We start from the raw sequence: 24,499 nt of genomic DNA, 5'->3' as shown, positions 1-24,499 counted from the left end.
GCATAACAAATTATATATTATGAGTTGGTATAGTGCCCAGATACTTGATAGTACTTGATAGTGATAAAATGAAATGAAATAAAACGATAAATAAAATTTTCACATTGGATTTAGATATATAATCTCAAACAGCTAATTTGAATTCACAAATCACTCAATTTGTCTCCAAACTGCACTGAATCCAATAAACATCCATTTTTTATTCAAGTCATCTGCTTCACCCCCTTGTGAAGTAGTTTTCTGCAGATGAGGTGTCAAAGTTCAGATGCTCCCATAGCTGCAGGATCATTTCTAGTCAACAAGCTGATATATGTTCCTCAGCATCCCTTAACAAGGTTTGCCCCCAGCAACCATTGGAAAGGGATGTACGCCAATACGCAATCCAAAGACAAAGAAAAGCACACATTGTTGTTTTCAGGAACACGACAGGATTATTGTTGCCCTCTTTGGATGTCTGTCTTTGGCTTTTTGTTTCACACTTATCTTCCTCTGTGGTCCCTCAGAATGTGTGAGTTCAGGACAGTTACTGCCCTAATTGATCCAACCCTTTTATCAATCTTTTGTTCTCTCCTTGTCCACGGGCAGCGTGCAACTGCGACGCCAGCGGGTCCGTGCGTGACGACTGCGAGCAGATGTCGGGCCTGTGCTCTTGTAAGGCCGGGGTGAAGGGCATGAAGTGTAATGTGTGTCCAGATGGAAGCAAGATGGGCATGAATGGCTGTGACAAAGGTAATATAGAGGCAATTACTGAAACTAAACTGACAAAAATGGCAATGTACTCTTGTTCATCAATGTTGTTACTCTATGTCTTATAGTGGCTTCTGCCAATAATCAGTAGCAAGGAGGACAATACTGCAATATACAATATACTCATTATTGTATTATCTCCAACACGAAAGTTGATCCCTGTGTACATTTTCTGGGGATGAATGTATCAACCTGGTATACATTTGTTCATTTAATACTACATTATGCTTTGTATCATTGATTTTGGTATTAATACTGTATTTTTAAAACGTAACTTGAATCTACTAAAATTTTGACTTTGTTAAAATTAGGAAATTAAAAAATTTGGAAATTTTTTTCTCATAAAACAACAATGTTCTTCTGATAAAACTAGTGATGTTTGATAATGCTTTTTATCAAACTGATACCAGTATGACTACTCAAATCCATAGTGAAATATACTAATACCACTAGTACTTTTGATACATACAATTTTCCTAAAAAAAAAATAATAAAAAAAAGACATCACAGTCATTTTAAAGAAAGACGTATACAGGTGCTCATCAAAAAAAATTTATAAAAATGTGAATATCCTCAAAGTGTTATAATTTCCGTAATTCCATTCAAAGAGTCAAACTTTCATAGATTATAGATTCAGGGCCCACAACTGGACTGATTTCAGGTATTTATTTATACGTTATTTGGGCTTCCAGCTCATAAAAGCCACGAAAACAGGATGTCAAAAAATTTGAATAATGTGAAGAAATCACCATGCATACTTCCCAGTGTTTTGCATGGGGAAAAAAGATGGATGGATGGTATTCTCAAAACGATATGTCAATCGCCAATAGTTGGTTGGGAATCCCTTTGCCTTAACCACTGCCCCGATGTGCCGTGGCATTGCCTGTGGGTCCTGGAAGCCCAGGCTTTCTTGATGCTTGCTGCCAGCTCATTTTCCTTTTTATAGTACTGTATTGTGGCCCTTGTTGCCCTCTTGTAATAATTAGTTGCACAATTTTTTTTTACAAGCACTTGTATATCTTACTATAGCTTTTTAAAATTGCATGAATTTAATGGCAATGTTCTAATTTTTAGTTCCTGATCTTTAAATGGCTGTCACAAATACTGATACCTTATAATAAGGCCAGGTATCAGTCGTACTCACTCATCCTTAGATAAAACGATGAGTTTACAGTCATAAAATTACTTTTTTCCACTTACAACCTTTTTTCTTGTAGTATTGCCTGTAATTTGTACAATATTATTCTTGTGCTGTAGTACTCACATTTAAAGTAAAATCATATCAAACATGTTATTCATTTGTTCACTAAGCCTTGATGGAGCCTAAAAAAAATAGTTGCAAACTGTTATTTCTACATAAGGACTATTGATTCTTCAGATGAATAACGAAAACAGGCTGAGTTTAAGTAGGTTGATAGAAAGGTTAGCTCCTGCTGCGGGAGGGGCGCAGGCCTCCTTGATTAAGATGCTCTATCAGCTATTGACTGGAAGTCAAAAGCTTAATCAAGTCAGCAACCGGGCGCACTGGTGAGGCTCCCCTCCCTGCTCACCATGTCAGATGAAAAGATGAGGCACTGGGAGGTGGAGGGGCATGAAAGCAAGAGCCAAGGACGGGGGGGTACTTTAAGCTGCTATGATGTAGCTATGATGCAAAGGCCATTCACTTATGGCCTGGTGTGTGCACTCTAGGCTGCTTCAGCTCATGCAGCAGCAACTTCAAAAGCTTCTAATACTGAATGTAAACATGGAAAAAGACTATATTCCAGGGTGAAGTACATTTTCACAATATAACATATTCTTTTTGACCCACTGAGGCAGCTTGGATGAAATAGTGTGCTACAGGAAAACTCTGAATTATTCATTTATGTATCTGACAGGTAAACACACTCCTTTGTGACTATATTAATGTATTAACGCCTTGAGTTATGTCAGTTTATAATACATAGATAATGTGCCCTATATCAATAATTCTGAGTTATTATTTTCGTATGTCAATAAAACATTACTTATACCTGCACATGTATATATAATACTGGATTTAAAAAGTTTCTTCTCATTACTGTGCAATACAACAGAAACCTCTGTGTACCTCTTTTTTATGTTTATGCTTAAATGAAAAAGAAAAATCATAATTTCAACTAGGGGTGTTAAAAAAATTGATTCGGCAATATATCGCGATATTACAGCGCGCAATTCTCGAAACAATTCAATATGCGTCTGAATCGATTTTTAAACATCCATTTTTTATGGGAATATTCAACAAAAGGTCTTAGGGTTAAGATTTACACATTAAGCATGAAAGAATGTTATATTAATGGAACATTAAGCCTTAATATTTTATTTCAGTGCTGTTCAAACATGAAACAGACTGCAACCTGAATTTTCAGATAAATAAATACATTTTCGTACAAATTTTACGGTGTACATGTACAAGTTTACTGATTAGTATTTTCAAAATTTGAGTTAAAAAAAATCGCAATAATCAATTTAAACATTTGCATTAGGATTAATCAAATCGAATCGTGACCTATGAATCGTGATACAAATCGAATAGACAGGTACTAGGCAATTCACACCCCTAATTTCCCTTTCAGGTCCAGAGGCCCCGAATTCATGTGCCGAATTAATTTGTAATTTTGGAGCGTCCTGTATTGAGGTGAATGATCAGGCCCATTGTGAGTGCCCCTCACCCGACTGTGATGAGCGGAACAAAACTAAGGTGTGTATGGGTGGGGGAAAAAAGATGATAGCACTAAATGAGAGGGGTTGCTCGCCTGGTCCAACTGGGAATAAAGAAGTGTTCCCCATCTCTCTCACTGTGGAGCAGGTGTGCGGTTCTGACGGGGTGACGTACGCCGACCAGTGCCAGCTGAGGACCATCGCCTGCAGGCAGGACAAGGATGTCACAGTGCAACACTTTGGACAATGCACAGGTGAGCGCAAATGAAGCATCCATGCATCACACACATCATACAGATGGCCAAATGTTTCCCTGGCCACACTCTCATGACGAGCAGCCCACTTCAATCTGCGCTCCAATCTTTCATGGCTTTCAAATCGAGCATTATTTTTCTTTTAAATCACCTTGTGCATTTACTGCCAGCTTGATGCTTGTGTTTTATCTGGTGCACTCTAAAAATGGATTGGTTAAAAAAGCTACCAATCGAGTAAGTTACGTTCATATTAGCTTGGTTAACCGATAGATTGGTCTGACATTGACCATTCCGGGTGGCATACCAATTTTATTGGTTAGCCAAACAACCAATGAAATTGGTTACATTAGAAAGTAAGTCTAGATAGATCACTTGGAAATATATTTATTGTATCAATTTATTGTATTCCAAATGTATAGTGATTACAATATATTATAATATATATTATGAATAATATAGTGTTTTAAAAAGGACATGTGTGTCTAGATAGGCGTGAGTCGCGTGACCAGCTCAGTGGCCTAGTGGTGAAGTGCCAACCGTGGGTTCAACCCCTGGCTGGGTCATACCAAAGACTATAAAAAATAGGACCCATTTCACTTCCTGTTTGACACTCAACATTAAGTGTTGGAATTGGGGGGTTTGCTCACCAAATGATTCCTTGAGCTGCTCACCACTCCCTCAGGGGATGGGTCAAACGTGGAGAACGAATTTCGCCCCACTAAGGTGGGTGTGACAATCAGTGGTACTTTTTGTCAACCTCTAACACAGATTAACCAAAATCTTGGTCAAAATGACCAATTTGTATCATTTGGCCCAATACTGTTTTAGGGTGTGGGTATTATTGGTAGTGTATTGTTTCACATTGGTTACTTTTGAATGGCAACTAGTCCAAGGTGTAGTCTGTCTTTCACCCAGTCAAGTCAGCTGGGATAGTGTATGACCCTGAAAATGATAAGCGACACGATATAGAAAATGAATACCTCTGTTAGGGCGTCTCGATTATGAAGAAAATATTAATCACGATTATTTTGGTAATAATTGAAATCACAATTAGGACAATCATAATTTTTTTTTGTACAAAACAAGAAAATGTGTAAACGTAACAATTATTAAGACAAAAAAAATAATAATTAAACACTATAATTATGCAAGTTCCTTTTGGATGAAACAAAATGTACTAAATTAGTTATTTTAAAATTTAAAAAGTACAAATGTATACATATAAACAACTAAACTCAAAATTAGTATACTTTTTTTTTTATATTTTGACAATTATGCTGATTTTGTAATTGTAGAAAGTAATCATTTAAATTGTAATTGAAGTTCAATTAATTGCACAGCCTTAACCTCTGCCAATGAGGTTATCTTTTCATTTGTGTAGGGTCTTACCTGTATTCATGATCAAATGAATGATGTGTAGGACATTACAGTTTGTCAATTTGTCATTACAAAAGTGAGGAAATTCTTTTGAAATGTCCTAATCACAGGTAATGTTTTGATTTATACCATATTATGACTTCACTTCTTTTTATACTTTTGAGACAGTTAATGAGATATACTATGTAGATATAAGATAGGTGAAAGCCAACTGACATGTGTCACTAGAGAAAATTTGTAGAATATCCATGGTAATGAACGTCACTCACCCACTGGCACGATTTTGACCCCTTCTGTAAATTGTGTCAATTCATATTTGCTAGAAATGTGATGCAACATGCTGAGTAAGTGAAAGGCACAGCTCCTGGGGCTTTTTGGTCCAGATGCCAAAGGCCACTGTTTGAAACAGTGTTTTAGGTAGCCGGGACAAGAGCCAAGGTCATGACTTTCATGTCTGGTAATGTTGTCACAGTGACAGCCAGCTTTTGCCACATTGGGGGAGGGTATGGAATTGTTGCCGTGACGAGGAGGGCCAGCTGTATGGCTCTGGATGTGAGCCACTGCCAGATGTTTTGCATGCTTGTCTGGAAAAGGGTCCGTTCACCGCATCTTTGCACTCGGGCCAGGTGACCAAGTCCTTTGTACACCTGTCAGCAGAATAACTAATCCATCCTCCATTAGTGACTCCTTGCCAGACTCTTTTGTCCTCATTCTTAGGAGCTAAGCAGTCGATCTTTAAATTTGAGGGACACTGATCAAAGCACAGATATGCTGAGAACAGGTCAACAGGCCTCACACGCGCTCAGTCATGTTAGCAGTGAAAAGAGGCTGCCAAAATGCATTCCTTTTTTTTTTTTTCATGCTTCCATTGCCTGGCAGTTGCGATGTGGCTCGTGTGTAATCCCTCGCCAAGTGTTGCCGCACATGCAAGGCAGGCCAGGAGACGCCTCCAAGCAGATTCTTTTTTTCTTTCCGACTTGTTCTATCAAGCCCTCCGGGAAAGAACAGACAGGCGCCCTGACAGAGGATCTTTTAATTCTTTTCTCCCCCCCCCCCCCGGATGCGGTTGCGTGGCGGGAAGCATCTCCGCCACTACTGTAGGCTTCAGGGGTTCGATCTGGAGCTCATTTCACGTGTGGCTGGGTGCGAATTAGCATTAGCTCTGCCTCCTTCCCCTTGCTGCGCTCCTGCCCGGCCCTTCAATCCACCCTGCTGTGTACATGCCGAGTTTGCAGACGTGGTGGATTTGTGAACGCTCATGCTTACCGTGTTGCATTTGTCACTAATGCAACACCACGGGCTTATGGATTTGAATGACTTTTGAGGTGCAATGGAGGCAGGCCCCAAGGTCGAACACAATCCGTTCTCAAAACTTTCCATAGGAAATAATACAACATTGACTGTGGTGCACTATAAATGGAGCCTACTTACTATGAATTCCTTCAAACCCAAAAATATATAAATAATTTTCTAATACTTTGTCCTGCACTCCCAAAAATGTATTTATATGTTTTATTTTATGTGTTTTTTTTTTTGTTTTGTTTTTAAATGTTAGAGCACACAGAAGGCTTTGATTCAGGTTCTGACATGAAGAGGTCGTTTAAAGCAATGGTAGTTATTATAAAAAAATGGCCAGCAGGTGGTAGCAGAATATAAGAGATCAGCCAGGGCCATGTTGCAACAAGCTCTTTTTCCCAGTGTTTTCAACAGGTTTGTGAATAATAATGAAACATAGCCATATTATAATGCTAATTGCTTCAAAATTGAAATAGATACAAATACTTTTTTCCTGATGAAAGAAGAGACTCTAATGTTTCTTTTGATAGGTTCCATGTTTTTATAGCAATAGAACAGAATATTTTATGGGCCTTGCAAAATCAGTCAAAATCCAGTAAAACAGCCAGGAGCGAAGGAGATTGCTTCAGTGAAAATGGCTGGGAGCGAATGAGTAAAATCGGAACGACAACATTGAAATTATATTGTGAACGAGTTATTGGTGTAGGCAAACAATGTGAGAAAAAAAAAAAAAACATTGATGCGCAATTGTCAAAGGTAGGAGTTTGCAGTAGTGAGCCATCCTCCCCCTGGTGGGAAGTGGCCAGTGACTTGGCAATGACATGGCCTCCTCCCATATGGTGTTATCACCTGTAGGTTTGCAGCAAATTGGCAAATGATGCCAGCATATGGCATCGTCAGCCTGTGTGTTAGTCAGGCTTCTGTTGCCTTCACCAGCTCGTGTTCGGAGGTTTTATTCCTCATTATTCAATCCCTCATCCTTCCTTCCATTGTTTGCTCTGCCATCTTCTCTCCCACTGCTGCCTTTGTTAACGTGTTTACTTTGTCACTCTGCCGCCCTTCTTCTTCTGGCCACTGTCTTTTCCCTTCACTTTCCTCGTTACAACTGAACATGGCTGACACTCCAAACAATGTTAATAACCATGTTTCAACAATAAGTTATTGGTTTGAGACAAACCATGAAGATAGTGATTTATATTTCTTTCTCTCTGTCTACTGTTCACATTTGCTGTTACCTGGCCAGCTAAGGAAAGAAATATGAAAAATAATGCAAATTTGATTGAGAAAAAAAATTGAGAGATGGGCTGTATGACCTTTCATCTTTTACATATGCTTTATATAATCAGACACTTTTCACTTCAGAGGTGTCCGAATGTTTGACTTTACTGACCATTTTGTAGCTGTCAAACCCTCTGACAGATCAATAAGAGAAAAGTCTAATACTACTGCCACTGTAAAGCCAAAAGCATTATACAAAACACAGAGAAATGAGTAGTGACTCACCACAAATCAGTTGCTTGTTTTTCCAGATAGAAGGTAGTCATAGTGTGTGAGTGACAAACGCAATTATTAACGTCTATTTCACATGAGTGGTTGCCTGCCAGTCAATGTGACAGTATCTTCGGAGTACATAGTTGACCCTTGTGTTCATCTTGGGTATGTTTTGAACAAAACTATTAGTGGATTTTTTTTTAGAAGAGCACCTCCTGCTGTAGTGTACAAAGCAATGTATCAAGACATGCTTGGACTACAGTAGTTTGGTGTGAAAGAATCAAATAAAATCCCTTTGGGGTGAGCAGATATTGGAGCGGTCCAATATTAAATTAAAGATCTCTGACCTTCTGGATAAATGGAAAAAATTCCCGCAACCATTTCCCAAAATCTTTGTTGAAAGTTTCCCCATGAGAGTGGAAGTTTCTGCATGTGGAAATCTGATATATGGTCCCGTTTGTAATTCCTGCAGGAGTTCCACTACTTTTATAGATGCAGTGTAGCTTTTTCTCCCCTCTTACCTCAGCCTCTGCCATTATCAGCACAGCCATCCAGCCAGCTGACACTAAGCCTGCATGCAGAGTGACAGGTGTAGCCGAGGGGAACGGTAATGCATGCCGCCACAATGTCTACGATAGCATCTCCAACTTCTTTCGCGACCCACTCCAATTCTGTCCCTATACAAAAATGTTCCGAGCTCTAAGCTGACACTTCTCCCTGGTCCTCCGCCGTCCCAGGTGGTATCATGTTTCACAGCTCAGTGAGCAACTGTCAGTTAAGGAGGTGATTATAGCAGCGTGATTAGGCTGTACACATAATGTTGGGCGAATCCTAATGAGAATCGTGTTTATGTCACCCACATACATTTGTTCCCACGGGCATTGAAGAAGCAAAGAAAGCCTGCTTGTCTCAGCTTACTCACTTAAGTAGCGACTCCTTATTTACCGCTACTCACTTTTCTTCAGTGGGACTTTTTGTCCTATTTATCGTTTTTTTTTATCACACACAGTTATGTCCTTTTTTCCACGGGTAATGATGATCTCTGTGCAGCGAGCCTCATCTCTCCTCCATATTCTGAGTGATTCTTTGCCGAGTGAGCGCTTGTTTGCTGTGCATCTGTTTGTGGTGGCGTTTACGACGTTGGCGCCAGCGCGCGGAGTGCCGCCTTTGAAGCCCTGAGTTAAAGCAGCTTGAGTTTTTTTTTCACGGCCTATTTCTATCAATCATTCATCACCAGCGGCACTGGCTGTTGGTAATTAAAGCTTTGCTCCTGCAAGGCAGCATGTGAATATGGATTGAAAATTCAAAGGCACTGGCACGGCATACGTAAACAAACATGAATAGGAAGTGTGCAAATGGGCAAAAAAGACACACACTCTAACTACTATGCATTGATTGTGGGAATAATGTGCAGATGAAACACTACAGTGCATATAGCGCTGTCTGTCATCTGTTGGCATCATCCGTATTGGTCATGACTTTTTTGGACTTCTAACACAGAAAAATAAATAAATAACGGAACCACAAAAGCCTTTTGAAAACAAAAGTTAGGCTAACACTGCTTATATTGTTGCTTGTGTATGTGTGCATAAAAAAAATAGTGCGTTGCATTTATGAAATCAATTAACTGCTACAGAGCACTGCATGTAACACAAACATTTTGAACGCTAAAAAAAAACACTTATTTGAAGCGTAATTTCAAATAAATATCAATGTCTATTGAGTCCTCTTCACATGTATGAAATTGAAGCCAAACAAATTATTCACCTACAGTATAGCAAATATGTTATCTGCTCATCATTGTATTGCATGTAGATCATGCAGTCAGCTGACAACTTGAATTAAAAAAGAATTATTGCACTCACTAGTCTTAACATGACATTCTGATTAATATTACATTTGTAGAATATGAGTTATGCAGCAAAATCCAGCCATTATTATCCATCTCAGGGGGCGGCCATTTTGCCACTTGCTGTCGACTGAAGATGACAGTGCTCAGGGCTCAGGCAACGACCAATCACAACTCACCTCTTTTCTGAAGCTGAGCTGTGATTGGTCGTTACCTGGGACCTGAGCAGCTGTGATGTCATTTTCACTTGACCACAAGTGGCAAAATTTCAATACTTCTCAACATGACATTCTGATTAATATTACATTTGTAGAATATGAGTTATGCAGCAAAATCCATCAGTTTCTATCCATCTCAGGCAGCGGCCATTTTTCCAAATGCTGTCGACTAAAAATGACACCACAGTTGCTCAGGTCTCAGGGAACAACCAATCAGAGCTCATCCTCAGAAAACAGGTGAACCATGAGTGGTCGTTACCTGAACCCTGAGCAACTATGACAACATTTTTAGTTGGCAGCAAGTGTCAAAATCGAGAAGGATAAAAATGGGTGGATTTTGCTGCTTACTTCATATTGAACAAAAACAATACTACCGGTAATCACTATGCCGTGTTTGGACTAGAATAGACTTACATTTTTCGGGTTGACTTCCCCTTAAACAATATAAAATGTATACTGTATTTGCAAAAAAATTGCTAATTTATTTGACCTGGTAAAGTGTTTTCAGTTTTTATTTTTTTTTTCTGAACCTCATTGTACAGCGTTAGCACATCAGGGAAGTAGACATCACCTTCATTTTCACACATAAGCAGTCATCTATGAGAAGTGAACGATGTTTGTTTTTATTGTGGTTCATGTTGGCTGCAGCATTAATAAACATTCTATTTGCTCCAGAAACTTATTTTTTATATATTTTTTATTTTTGCTATCAATGGTTTGCCTATCGGGAGACAAATGGCTCAATAAAGCTTGTGACGCATATTTTGAGAATACATAAATTGTATTTTAATGTTACCGGAGCACCATAGCCCTTACAATTAAGAATTACATTTGAAAAATGAATTAGTTAATTTAAGTATACATGCCAAAGTCATTCGTTCACAGAGATTATTTTATTATTTTATTATTTTATCATCCAATTAAAGTTTTTTAAACAGATGTAGCTGTTTTAATGATAAAGTAAGGAAAAATATTTATTTTGTTGCCGTTGGTATAAATGTTGTTATGTGGCTGAATTACAGTATATGTCACAAATTTCAAGCATTTCCATCTTGGCTCAATCATTCATCCATTCCTTGCTTCCTCCCCTTCCCTCCACCAGAAAGCATCTCCGAGCGGGCTGAGCGACCCACTCCAACCCCCTTTGCCGCCACCACCATCACAACGCCAGCCCCCTTAAATCATAACAAGGTGTGGGCCATCCCGCCTCCGAGAACGGCCGGGACTGCTGAGACTGCGGCGCAGCCCCCTGCCACCACGCCCTCACCCACCCTCACCCACCACCGTGCGCAAAAAAAACACCACTCCATCCACATCCAACCTCAGTCGCCACGGTCAACCCCTGCCCCTGCCCCTGCCGCCCCCTCCGGTGCTGCAATTTCTTTCGAGGGTTCAGGCAGTGGGGAGCCGAGTGGAGATGACCAAGCTGAGGAAGAGGAGGAGCAAGAAGAGGAAGAAGGTAGCGGCATCCCAGCAGAGGCCAGTGGGGCGGAGGAACCTTTTGGTAAATCCTTGCTCTTTCATTATCACACCCATAATGCTTTCACAGCTATACATATTGCAAATATTTGATGTCATACCATAACATATTCATGTCATCAAATACTTCAAGTCTACTATGTAGATGTTGTATGAAGATGTGTTAATTATTTTTTTTATAATGTCAGTCTCCTGCACAGTTCAATGAGAACCAGTGATAAAAAAAAAGCAAAGCTAATATTCAGCTTTGATTGACAGTCTGAGAATCAGTTGTGAATTTTGCCGTTCAGCTCTTTGTTGTGCCAAAAGTACTGAAATGCTGAGCAGTTGGACGTGAATTCAAAAGTTTAGTTAAAAAAAAAAACTTGTAAAGGTTGTAGTCATGCATTTGAGGTTCCTCAAGCAATTTCACCTGCTGAAAAGCTGAATATCCCAAACGTTTTTGTGAGTAGTGTATAAAGCGCTTTAGTCTGCACCATAAACATGAGAGCAAAATGAGAAGGTCAGAATATTAGAAACACTCACAATAAGATGCACTGCAATTTACAGCAAGTGCAGTTATACTCTGTATACACTAAGTTTGGAATGCCTCTGTTAAATGCTAAACTTCAAATTACATACAGCTAGAAATTCATATTTTGCTGATAACATCAATTTAAACAAAAACATGCCAACACACAAACTATTCCGACAAGTTTTAAGCTTGGTCGAGGCCATAATAATGTTATTATTTTTTTTATTTTTTTAAATGAATGGAAGTAAATTCTATATTCAGGACTGCAGAAATTTCTATTTTTTTTTAATTTTTTTTCCTACTGTTTTGTTTTTTGAGCAGTTTGGGTGATGCTGGAAACATGCATTGAAACAAAAGCTGTAAAAATAAAACCTCAAACCTGCCTAACCTGAGCTTGGGAGCCACAATAAATAGCATACTGTAATAATACATTGGAGCAAGAAGCTCTACCAATACTGAACAATCTAAATATATTTCAGTAACTGTAATCTACACCTTTATATAGATCTCCACGTGCCTACCCTGAATATGATTCATCTTTTTTTTTTTATGCATTTCAAAGGGCGTTAATTACATATATGCTGATTTTTGCTATCAGGTCTCAACACTGTTTTGTTTTTTCTGTACGTGTCACACGTCGTCACAACTTATCTAGTACAAAATAGAAATATACAATAAAATACATTGACAAAGAACTAAATTTAAAAAAGGATCCCAATATGATTCAATTTACTCCAATTAGAATGAGCATACTAATTGCAATGCAATGCAAAAATTTCACATACCAAATAGGGATGTAACGATACCCAAACATCACGAAACGATATTATCACTATATGAGCCTCACAATACGATAATTAGCAGATAAATATTGTGGGGAGGATGTCGTGATTAAAAAAGGCCTCGACATTGTAAAAAATATGAGCTCATACTAAAAAAGCACAATATTGTGCTTTTGTACATAACAGCAATGCACATAATATACAATCTCTAATAACACTTAATATTGAGGGACTATGTATGCTAATGCAGCACATATTGAGTTACTCAGCGTATTGACTCGATTCACAAGCATATTATGTTCCCCTTCATCTGACGATTAGAGTGGATTTTAAACCTAGAAGGGTCAAAACATGCCGTATGAAAATTAAACTGCACTCAAAACTAACCAGAGCGTGCTAGAACTGCACAAATGGAAATCAAGTTGACATTTTTTAACAGATGTCCTGCTTTTAATATCGTAACATGATGACGACATTATTGTGGCAGTTTTAATATCACGATATCACGATATTGCTGTTATCGTTACATCCCTGTGGTTGTACTGTATATCTCAATTTGGGTCCAAAAGTAATCTGCATGGTTCATTGTCCCTGCTGTCCACGGCCCATGCTGTCATTCTTCCACCACTCAAATAGCTTGCAAAAGAATACATTTTGAGCTGGCCAGATAAAACCGCTGGCCCGTATCTGGGTCTCTTTGGAACCTGAATTGAGAGGATGATATGACTGGACGCTTTGAGGTGTGAGTGTGTGCGAACAGGCTGCCTTCAATCAGTCACAGTCACATGACGAGTCGTCCCAAATCTTTTCCGACATGCTCTGCTGCCAGGGGATGACTGGCGCCTTCCCATCAGATTCTGTCTTGTTTTCCCTCCATCCAGCCTCCTCAGTTGTCAACTTGCAACAAACGTATAGGATGGTTGAAACAGCGTGACCCCCAATGTGGTCTTCTTCTTCCTTCTCGCCTGCCCGCTCTTCCAGCATCTTAGATTTATTCTCCTGTCAGATGCTGACCAGTGCTCGGTGACTCAAGAAGCATGTAGGCTGTCTACCAAGGAGACCTGCTGTCTTGTGCCTCTGTGTGAATGAAAGTGTATCCATCCATGCCAGAGTATTTTTTTTTCTCTTTACATTTTATACCTAAGCTTTATATGTTTCTATTGAAGCACATATTTCAACAATACGGTGTGGTTGTGTTGGCGAGTATGATGGGATTAGAAAATGGCACACACGTCCGCAGCTGTACAAAAGGATAGCACAACACAGTAGAGTGGTTCTGTGTTCAACTCAGGCCTTCTTGTGGGGAGTTTTTATGTTCTTTGCTGACTTTAACTGTCTACCACATTCCAAAAATGTGCATGTTATGTTAATTGAAAAACACGAAATTGTCCATAGGTTTGAATGTGAAATGTTGTTTGTTTACAAGTTCCTTGTGATTGACAAAGTCGACTCTCACCCAAAGTCAATTGGAATAGTTTCCAGCTCATACACGGAATAGAAATAGCACAAGCGGAATAGAACATTTCATAGATGGATGGAAGTCCTGTTAGTGCATAGAGTTAGCCTGGAAGCTAACTTTCGATTTTCTAAAACTAGAAAGACCGATATGTTTTTTTTTTCAAGGTGGATACAGATACCGATTATTAGTAGTCAATGAGACCGATAACCAATATTTCAAGTCAATATTTATTTGCAGTAGAAGAGAAAATATTAGCGTCAAAATAAAAAAATAAAAAAAAACGTTTTATTTTCATTTTAATATAAAGAATTGACTTTGTTTAAAAATTGTAACACAAATTGCAGGGAGCTTCCAGGGTCAGCAGCATATGTTAAGCTAAATTATAAACTTTTCTACTGTAAATTGAGTTTTCCAAAATTTCAACATAATTTCTTAAATTATTATTTTTTTTATTTTTTATTATTAAAAAGTATAGGGAATTCCCAGTGTAAGCATTATTTTTTTTATAAAGTGGAAGTTTAAATAAATCCATAAAGTTCCCTCTGCTGAGCGACAAATGCATGTGAATGTAGCTAATTTGGCTTTTCATCAGGGTTCGTAAAAGGTTTCAAAAGATCATGTTTCAATAGTTAATGTCTGAACATGTTCAAAATGTATTTGCAATAAATAAAAAAGTGTCTGTGAAAATCTTGATGAAAACCCTAAATTTGCTACGTTCACAAGCATTCACCGCTCAGTGTGATACCAGCTTTATCGGCTTTCAGATTCGTAAAAAAGGCCGATGCCAATATTTGTCAAAATGCCAAATATCAGCACAGATAATCGGCCCGGCCAATAATCGGTCTATCCCTATCCAAAACTGATTATTGCTGATCTACTAAATTATTCCTTTATGTTGCTATAAGTAATCAGCTAAGTGTACACCATCACAGTATCAAGCAGGTGGTGGTGTGTGTGCATACGTTTGTACATGTATAATGGCGCTCTATTGAAAACCACACTTAATGTCTGTGCGTGTGTTAGTGCATGTTTAGGTGACAGTCATTCGTATGGCTCCCCACGGACTGCGGTCTCCTTGACACTTCCCATTGCCCTCTTCTCCCCGACCCGTCCTCTCCTCTTCCGCCCAGCATCCATAAATCTACAGACCACACTCCAACAGATGCCCTATAAGCCCCTCATCTTTCTCCTCCCTCCTTCCTTTGACCGCGAGTCCTTGAGCAGAATGTCCCCCCGTGTCTTGACGTCTTTACGACTTGTTTAGCCGTTAGCTGTTTGCCTCCATGATTATTTCTGATCGCCAAGCGGCCATAAACTGCGCCGCTTCGGCCGAGACGTCCCTGCCGCCGACACCGTCATTAGGCAAGATGGAGGTTCACTGCTTGTGCAGTGTATTACACAGTTGGTCAGGGAGCAGGACCACACACTTTTATGATATTTTATGTTCTAAGACAGCCGCATATACAGCAAGCATACATGCGTATCTTTTCCCCTCATGAGAGGGGGAGGGACAGCATTGACGCCAGCTATCAGTCAGATCTCTTTATGTGGAAATACCTTTGGCGTTTTTATATCAGATATGCTGCATATGGGCCTTTTTCAATTCCAATTTGTCAACAAATAGTTTATCTGACTCATTATAAAACTTTACAACTGACACCAAAAAAAAAAGGTAAGAAAGGACAAAAACTGCCATGGAAAGGAAATCAGACAGACAGTTGAGTGTATGCAATTTGCATTCGGAACACAGAAAGGATTATGATGCAAGCTTATCTGTCCTTTTTTTTTAGTTATTACACGCTATCATTATTATTATTATCAATTGTACTTTATTGTTATGTTAGATTTGTAGGCTCTTGAATATTGCACTATTGTGTATTATTATTATTCATTATTATTATATTGTAAAATACATACTTTTCGACAGTACTCATAGTGGCGCGACAGTGATGTGCATGATCATTTGACAATGTGCTTGATGTATCGCTTCCTGTTTGAGAACCTAAAATAATTAATCATGAAAATAATGCTAATTCTACTAATGACAATTAGCAGGCTCAAAACAAGACAAAAAAAATCACAATCAACCAAGACCAACTGGCGCTGTCAAAGTAGTATTAATTTAATAGGGTCTTTATTGTGGTTGTTGTTTCTCTTGGTGTTCCTAATATTTGCACCCCACCCCACCCCACCATCCAGGAACCACAATGGAAAACACCGCAATACCCATCGCTGACCACAGGACGTCATGTGACAACACAGAATTTGGATGCTGCCCTGACAGTGAGACTCCGGCCAGCAGTCCAGATGGAGCCAACTGTCCACGTAAGTTTCATTTCGGAAGAAATCTATTATCTGTCCTCGTACACTCTAACAACAGTTGGGTCAAAAATTATCCAACTATGGGTAAAAATTTGACCCAATTTTGAGTCAAGAAATTGGTCTTTTAGTGTAAAACAACCCAGAAAGTTGGGTCAAATTGACCCATAAAGTGTATCGGTCCATTTTTTATCCATAATTGGGTTACTTTTGACCCAATTGTTTTTAGAGTGTACCGCACATGGTTGTATAAGAGTTGGCATTCCAAGCCATCTTGTGTGCCCAGTCCTTTAAAATGCAAAGTCAAATAATTCAACTACTATCAAATTTTATTTTCAGTAAGTTTCACATTTTTTGCAAAAACATTACAAACATAATTTTTCTGAAATTTCACTTGGTGCATAAACAGTTAGGCATGCTTTAAAAAAATAAATTAAAAAAACATTGCTTACAAATATGGGGATTTGGACTCACTGCAGACATCACTTACAAAATATCTACTGCATATCTCTCTGCTAGCATGCTCTATTTTATTCCTTAAGTTCTTTTGTTCTGTTATTCCTATAATTTATGCATTCGAGAGATTTTGTGTTCATTTCCAATGTTTATTTTCAGATTACTAATATTCTGCCTCATGCAGTAAACAAACAGCTGAACAGCTGGTATCTCCTCTGCTTTCATGAATCACCTCCCTCAAATTTTGGCAGATGGATTGGAAGTAAACAAGTCTCATGTGGGAAAATGTGACCAAAGTTTGTCATGACTGAGGAGATGATCCTTTCACAAAACTGTTCTGTTCAATGGAAGATCAGAGAACGGATTGTAGGACATACAAGAGCCAGAATGGGGCGATTTGAAATCAATTTTAGGCTTATATTACATGTTTACATGATTTCTCAGTGGTCAAAATGGAGATCGATTTTTTTTTTCAACTGAAAATTCATAGCAACATTGTCCGGCTCTTCGTTTGCATGGTGGTGACATTTTGCAGGGCCATAATCGAAGATGGCTTCAAAGCAGCATTCAAAATATGCTGTAGTATAAGAGGACAAGTTGCTGGTGCACATGTGCAAAATTTTTCGTACAAAGTGGCATGGCACTACTAGTCTAACAATGCATTACTTTAAACGTAAAATTAATTAACTCATTAATTAATTGATCATTATTTTGTATACATACTTCTGGTATGTCTGTTGCCCACACTCTTATCGCTTGAACATAGAAAGTGTTACATGACCTTAGACTGACAACATACAGTATTTATAGCCTCTAATGTTCATCTCAAGCACTGATCCCCAAGTGAATTTATTTTAAGGCTGCTGTGGTTTGAAGTAACTGCCACTGTCTCTATTTGCGGTAAATCTTGATCTTCCTTCACATTTTGTTCTTCAGTTTTAATCTCGGCCGCACTCACCACTTCTTATTAGTCAGTGACACTCTTCAATATCTCCCCTGTGTGCTACATCTCACTTTTGTCTCCAGATGAACCGGGCCAATGTCAATCCAGCTTTGTAACACTCTATTTCTCTGCGGACTCGGGCAGGGAAAAAGAGTGGCTTGGCTACCGAGGGGCTTTCAGTCCAATCGGTTGGATAGACTTGCTTCAAAGAGATAAAGGCCTCTGTGCCTCCTCCGTATCCCTTCAGTTGAATTCAGATTATTTTGTGTTCCACCAGTGTTAATATAACTGCCACATTTTGAGCAACGTCTCTGCCCTGTGGTATCCCAAACTACTAACGAGTCAAACCAGGAGAATTCTTTACCCCACATTCCAGACCATATTTTGAAGATCAATTTATCTTCTTTTGTCAGGCTCTGTTGAAATGTATTCCTCCCATTGCATCGAAGTACCAAAAAAACCCAGCAACAACCAATCACAGCAGCATGTCTGTTCAGGTGTGCACTAAAGTCTGTTCATTTTCTAAACTAAATTTCCATCCAGCAATAAAGTTAAATTCTGTTTGTCACAGTTTCAAACCATGATTTGCTATATGTTTTAACCAAGGGGTGTGTGTGCGGAATGTTGATAGCCTTGTCAACTATGACGTCACAACAGTGTGACAAGTGTGTAACCTGCCGCTAAAAGAAAAGGAATGCAGTGGGCAGATTGATAGACCAATTTTTTACACCAGCTGACGTAGGCTCAATTCTACTCAACTGTTTATGTCTATTCCCAATCCTTTTATGATTAATTGACGACCAGTTCGGTATGTATTCCACTTGGGAAAGGCTTTATATCATGACCCTAAACAGAAAATGGATGGATGGGTGGATTCAGAAGTACATCTGTCCATTACCCAAAACAGAATTGACAAACACCTACAGTGGACTCAAAACAAACAGAACGATGGGTTGATTTACACTTGTGCTACATGGCTCAATTAAGTATCACAGTTTAGATTGATTTTTTTTTGTCTCCCGTGAGGCCAAATATAGAAGATGGCAGCATAAAAACCACCCCAAAAATTCATGGAACTGGATCGGATCGCTTTCTAATATCGATACAAATACAACGTGAATCTGCTGACATGGCTGCAACTTACTGTAAAACAACAGATTGGATTTACATTCATTGTGAGCCTGTTGTCATTGAAACGACTGCCTTATACTATACTTTCATATACCCAAATACTACACCCCTGGTAATAAAAAAAAGACCTTGGGTAAATCCAGACTATAGCAAAATCATACAGTATACCTTTAAATGTTTTCTAACAAAATACTGTATATGAAAGATGCAATGGCCATTAAATAAGGAAAAGGATTGCAGACAGTGAAGAGATGCCAAGGTTACTGGAATACAAAATAATGTCAGGGGAAAGTCAGTCCAGGTTAACTGAACAGTCTTTAATCTTTAATGTCAGTGAGATCTGGACATTTGTGGACAATTGGAACAGCAACGAGAAATTTCAAACTGAGTTAACTTTTTGATAGCCAAATTTGAGCCTGTTGGCTGGACTTCTCAAACACAAATAAATCAAGCATAACATTCAACCACTAAAACATCTGCTCATGATGCAAAAATAGTACATAAGTAATATAAATATAAATAAATCACTTGCCCACAATACAGGAAAAAAACTACAACAGTGTCAACACCAGGCAGTGACAACTATGAAGTAAACCATGATAAGATAAAATATACAATTATTAAAAGGGTCTGCATTCAAGTGCTTCATGATGTTGGATGGTCTCTTCATGACAGGTGATTGAAGAAATGCGTGAAGCATTCCACTGTGGGGCGCTAAATCAGGGTTGGGTGCTAAAACCTGCAGAGTAAATCCAGCCTGCCTTGTCAACCTTTTTCCTAATTGCACCACTCTATTGACACATCAAATTGTGAAGAAGTCTATTGCTATGTCTAATTAGCGAAAAGCCAGTCACACTTTTGGCCTAATTGGTTTCCCTCTCGGGAAACCTAATCAATCTCGGCATGTTACAGTTGAACAAGGCAGAAGTACCAATATGACATCAAAGATAACAGCCAGCAATTGCTTGTGTGAGCATTAATGATGCGCTAAGTTCCAGCGTCCCTTAAACTCTTCCATACGTTGCTGGACATCTCACAGCCATTATGCTTCACAGTTCAGTAGAAGCTGATTTTCCAACAGCTCTGTCCCTCCTCTTTTACTTCCATTCTTCGTCACAGTAACAGCCTGGTACATCACCCTCGCTGATGTTTGTCTTCCTCGCACATTTAAACTCCCTCAACCGGTGTGCTTTTTCCTCCCTGCTCATTTTACCAGCCAAACTTTGTTCATTTTGCTTCTGTTTTATGGACACCATTAGATGCGAATCAATGAGTCACCACCTGTAAAAGTACTGCAGAAGGAAGGGTGCGGCGTCTACCATCCTTTTTTTGTGCGCTTTAAGCCAGGCTGCATCAGTCACAGCCGTGCTGCTCTTAAGAGACAATTAAGACTATCTTTCACGATAATCATACAAGTGCTCCTCCCATCTCCCCCCTTACCAAAGCTCAGACAGGGGCAACCATGATTGATTTGGGCAATTTGTTCTGTTGATTACGAGCAGCGTGGAAGCTCAGAATCTCACACATCCGCGCTCGCTTTGGAGCCCTCGAAACCCTGCAGAGAGCTGATTGATGTTGTGCGACGTAACCTCCAAAGTTGCATTGAGAGAATCATCTCTTTGCCGAGGATGGCACTTGTGCGAGTGCCCTTTGGACACACGATCATTGATATGTTTTAACGATTTTGTCTTTCGTGCATCGCCATTGCTTTCGTTCACGAAACGAGCACACCAAACATGTCTCCAAATCAGTAACAGAATGAATTCAACAGAGGAAACAAAACTGCCTTAGCCCGGACTCAAAACCAAATGAAAATCTTTTTTTGGACACATAAGATGACATTTCAGTGCTTTTAGCATAAGTGTGGACAAATATTGCCAAGTCAATATGTGCCATTAATTACATACTGAATGACATCATTAAAGCAAAAGGTTCTTGAATAAAGTATTTAATTAATAATTATCAAAAAAAAAATCACAATTTAGGCATTCTCCTCAGTGGCTATCCTTACTGTGGAGGACATAAACGTATTTTCCCCCCTATGTGTTGTTTATATCTATAACATGTTGTTGTTGTTGTTGTTGTTGTCCAGCCCTCCATGCCTCGGCCAGCTTGTGGGATGAATCGCCGTCTGGTAAAAGAAAAGAAAACGGCCTAAATTTCCACCTTCTTGCCTCCCGCTCACATTTCACTGTCCACCTCTTCCAAATCCACACCATTCACTACCAAATATGTCCCTCCCGCACTTTTACTTCCAGTCTTGTGAAAAACACAATCAGCAGTACACACTAACTTGCCAGACACACGCCAACACACAATCCATCACTAACCTGCAACTGGCACGATAGCGCTAAATGAACAGTGTGTGAAGGCAGCAGGATGTGCGCTCAAGACAAATGCATATGTTTCAGTATCTCATCTTCTCTCCCTCTAGCCACCATGAAGTTTAGTGGTTTCCTGCACTTGGACCAGGTGGAGGGACAAGAAATAGTCTACACCCCCGAGATGGAGGACCCAAAATCTGAGCTTTTTGGAGAGACGGCCCGCAGCATTGAGAGTGCTGTAAGTGTTCAGCATTAATGTCCATATTTACACTATATGCTGGCTATAAAGTGTTTATTATGAATAGTAGTGTTAGATCACAATTTATATTATTTTTTAAAGATAAAATTGTTTTGAAATCAAAAACAAATCTGAGGGATCTTTTACCCATTTTACATTTTCAAACAATGATGGACAGACAGACTTCTCAGCATAGAAAAATCACAGAGGCAGACCAAATTGTTTTTGTAGAGGGAGACAAACAATACTAAGAGGCAGGTGAATTTCAGATGGCATCAAGTATGTCAAAATAACATAACGTAAAAAAAAAAAGAAGCGGTAATGTGTTGTTTAGTGTGAATAGTTTGTAAACTGTTTCACTGCCGTAAAACTTTATAGTACCTTCATCTGAAGTTGTATTTAGAACTTGTTCAGCTGACAATTCAAGTGGTAAAAATAAATAAATAAATTGGTGCTTTAAAGCATCTCGAGAACATTTCCAGCTCAAATTGACATTGAAAAATGCTGGCATGTGAACCCTTTCCCTCCATTTTGCCATTACACCAACTCTCTTCAAAGTTTTTCTGCAGAGAACTTGTGAGTTGGAGAGAGTCTAAGTCATCTTTTAAAGCATCATTTGACAAATCTCCACTCAGAGCCAGACTAATCAGATTCCTCCAACTCCTTCAGGTCCGCTCAGGTTGGTTTCATTGCAGGTGTTGACACTGCTGAGGTTGCTGAATGGTATTCAGGTGCGCCGGGATGATGGAGAGTGAAATAGAACGTGTTTGCTGGCTGCCTGAGTGGAGAATGGCATTCATATCGCATTATTCCAACGGCGCCTGTGGTTGATATTTGATGTTGGATCAAAGGCATATTTGCAAATTATTTTAAGAAAATCACAAAGAAGTACGAGTGTGTAGTGGTGGTGTGGGTTTTTTTTTTACAAACACTAACATCAAACACAGAAGTCAGGCATTGTTCCAAAAGTTTTTGGGGTTTTTTTTTATGACAGAATTTGCTTCAATTCAGCTCAGCTAATCGATATAACTTTTCAAGACATGACTACAGCAAATTTTAAAAATTAAGTCTTTTTAATTTCATAAATAGTATTTATGGATGCCATGTTCATAGCTAGCAATGAACATTCAATAAATGTGTTTGATTGATAGAGCATTTGATGTTTTGTGTATTCAGATTATTGGTTTAATATTCGGAGAAACAAACAGTCAAGAAATACTTATTTTTTGTTTTTTAAATAAATAGTATTTTTAGCCCAATTAATTAATCATTTACTTGCCAAAATAAATTGTACAAGTAACTGTTGTTGCAAACCCTTGTTTAATTGTTCTTTTGTGGTTTTGTAGGTTCTTTAAAATGGGTTTGTACTAAGGAGATTTTAATGTCAAACAAAAGCTTTGCTCATTGAACCCCACATTTTTAATTCAATATGCTGCACACAAGAGTTATTGCAGTGCTGGCATGCTGATTCCAAGACAAATGCCTCCTGCACCTTCTAAAAGGCACAGCTTCCTGCTGCAACATTGTGGCCAGATTGAATTGTGAAAATCTCAAATAAAAAACTAAAAAAGTCAATTGCTTACAAAACTGGAGCAGCAAAACGTATGTGAACATGAGAAGTTATTTGAGATGTCATGAAAAAAAATTGTGTTTAAATGCTAGTTGCAGTTTGCCATGTGGCCCTTAGAGACACAATCAAGCTGCTTGAATATGTCCAGTATGTTGTCTCTGCCATCATCGGCCCTTTAAAATGAACATTTCTGTAGTCAAGACTCGCCTCCCTGATGAAATAAGGCCTTGCCTGTGCGTACACGTGCGTTAGTGTGTAGTCACATCATCTACCAACTGTTGTATCAGTGTCACAAACGTCCAATGGGACCTAATCTACGGTACCTCAAAGTGATGTGTGTGCGCCGTTGTGAAAACTCAGCTTGTTTGTCCCTGCTGCCACCGGCCATCATCTGCATGCCGCACACACTGCACACATACGAGGTCCTCTGGTGAAAATTTAGTGGGGAAAAGTCAAGCGACTGTTTTCGTTACTAGAATTCTAAACCAAGGACAGACATTCCCCTATTAGGAACCTTGTGTCCTTGCACAATCTTAAACATTACATTTATACTATATTCGGTCCCACTCTAAACAGAGTAAACTTTACACTTAGAAAAGAGTAAAATACTTTTTAAAAAAACAACCATTACAAACACTCAAGGAACGATCCCACAACCTTCAACAAGGAAGACATATTGCAACATATTGCTAATGTGTCCAATGGAGACCTAAAATGGAGGAAATTTATTTATTTGTGTTTGGAGCTAGGGTTGGAATTTTCACAATTAAAAAAATAATAATTATGCATTCTGAATATGCTATGTGCTAGGAATAGCAAAATACAACTTTTGCACTTTTTGAATGATGTTATAATTATGCTAAATATATATAACCTTCCTGAAACTGAGAGCTATTTCTTGGTTCCTAATTGATGTGAAGGGCTATCAATTCCCCACACACATATGAAATTACAAATGTACTTAAATTACCTTTAATTATATGTTATTATTAATAATTAATGTCATGACCTGAGAATAAGAGGTACAGAAAATAAATGGGTGGATGGGTAGATGGATGCATGCATATTCATCCACGGAATGTGATGACACTGGACATGTTAATGATTGCCCACAATTATTGATTTAAAAAGGTAGCAATCTAATAAAGATCAATATGCAACACTTTATTGATATAAATCTCTGCAAGCGTTCACATTTTCAAATGATCACTTTTAGCATCATTCCTAATAAATCAAAATGTCCCATTACTGGTGAGCTATTTTTAGAACAGGACCACAGGCTATTCAAATGATCTTTGAGCGCTAACTGTTTGTCACACTGTAATAGTTGTCCCTCCCCATATTGTGGTTTACATTTTGCCATTCCACTGTAT

The 24,499-nt window shown here is 38.7% G+C and overlaps 1 protein-coding gene across 5 annotated transcripts in view; it reads left to right on the top strand.

Annotated features, from left to right (window-relative positions):
* Nucleotides 1-24,499, top strand: part of agrn (agrin) — a 247,915-nt gene that overhangs the window by 181,483 nt on the left and 41,933 nt on the right. For 4 of the 5 annotated variants that reach the window (XM_086067097.1, XM_086067093.1, XM_086067094.1 and 1 more), the window contains 6 exons: nt 586-729; nt 3,342-3,466; nt 3,575-3,680; nt 11,014-11,415; nt 16,345-16,470; nt 21,429-21,556. In XM_086067097.1, the coding sequence (XP_085923223.1) occupies nt 586-729; nt 3,342-3,466; nt 3,575-3,680; nt 11,014-11,415; nt 16,345-16,470; nt 21,429-21,556 (1,031 nt within the window). The remainder of the gene's footprint in view (nt 1-585; nt 730-3,341; nt 3,467-3,574; nt 3,681-11,013; nt 11,416-16,344; nt 16,471-21,428; nt 21,557-24,499) is intronic. The other variant, XM_086067096.1, reaches the window with a different exon arrangement.

The sequence above is a fragment of the Leptonotus elevatus genome, chromosome 2 (genome assembly GCF_054856555.1).
Source record: "Leptonotus elevatus isolate MCC_2025b chromosome 2, RoL_Lele_1.0, whole genome shotgun sequence".
Classification (NCBI taxonomy): Eukaryota; Metazoa; Chordata; class Actinopteri; order Syngnathiformes; family Syngnathidae; genus Leptonotus; species Leptonotus elevatus.
Note: the sequence above shows the minus strand (reverse complement) of the source record. Positions and strands in the feature narration are given on the sequence as shown.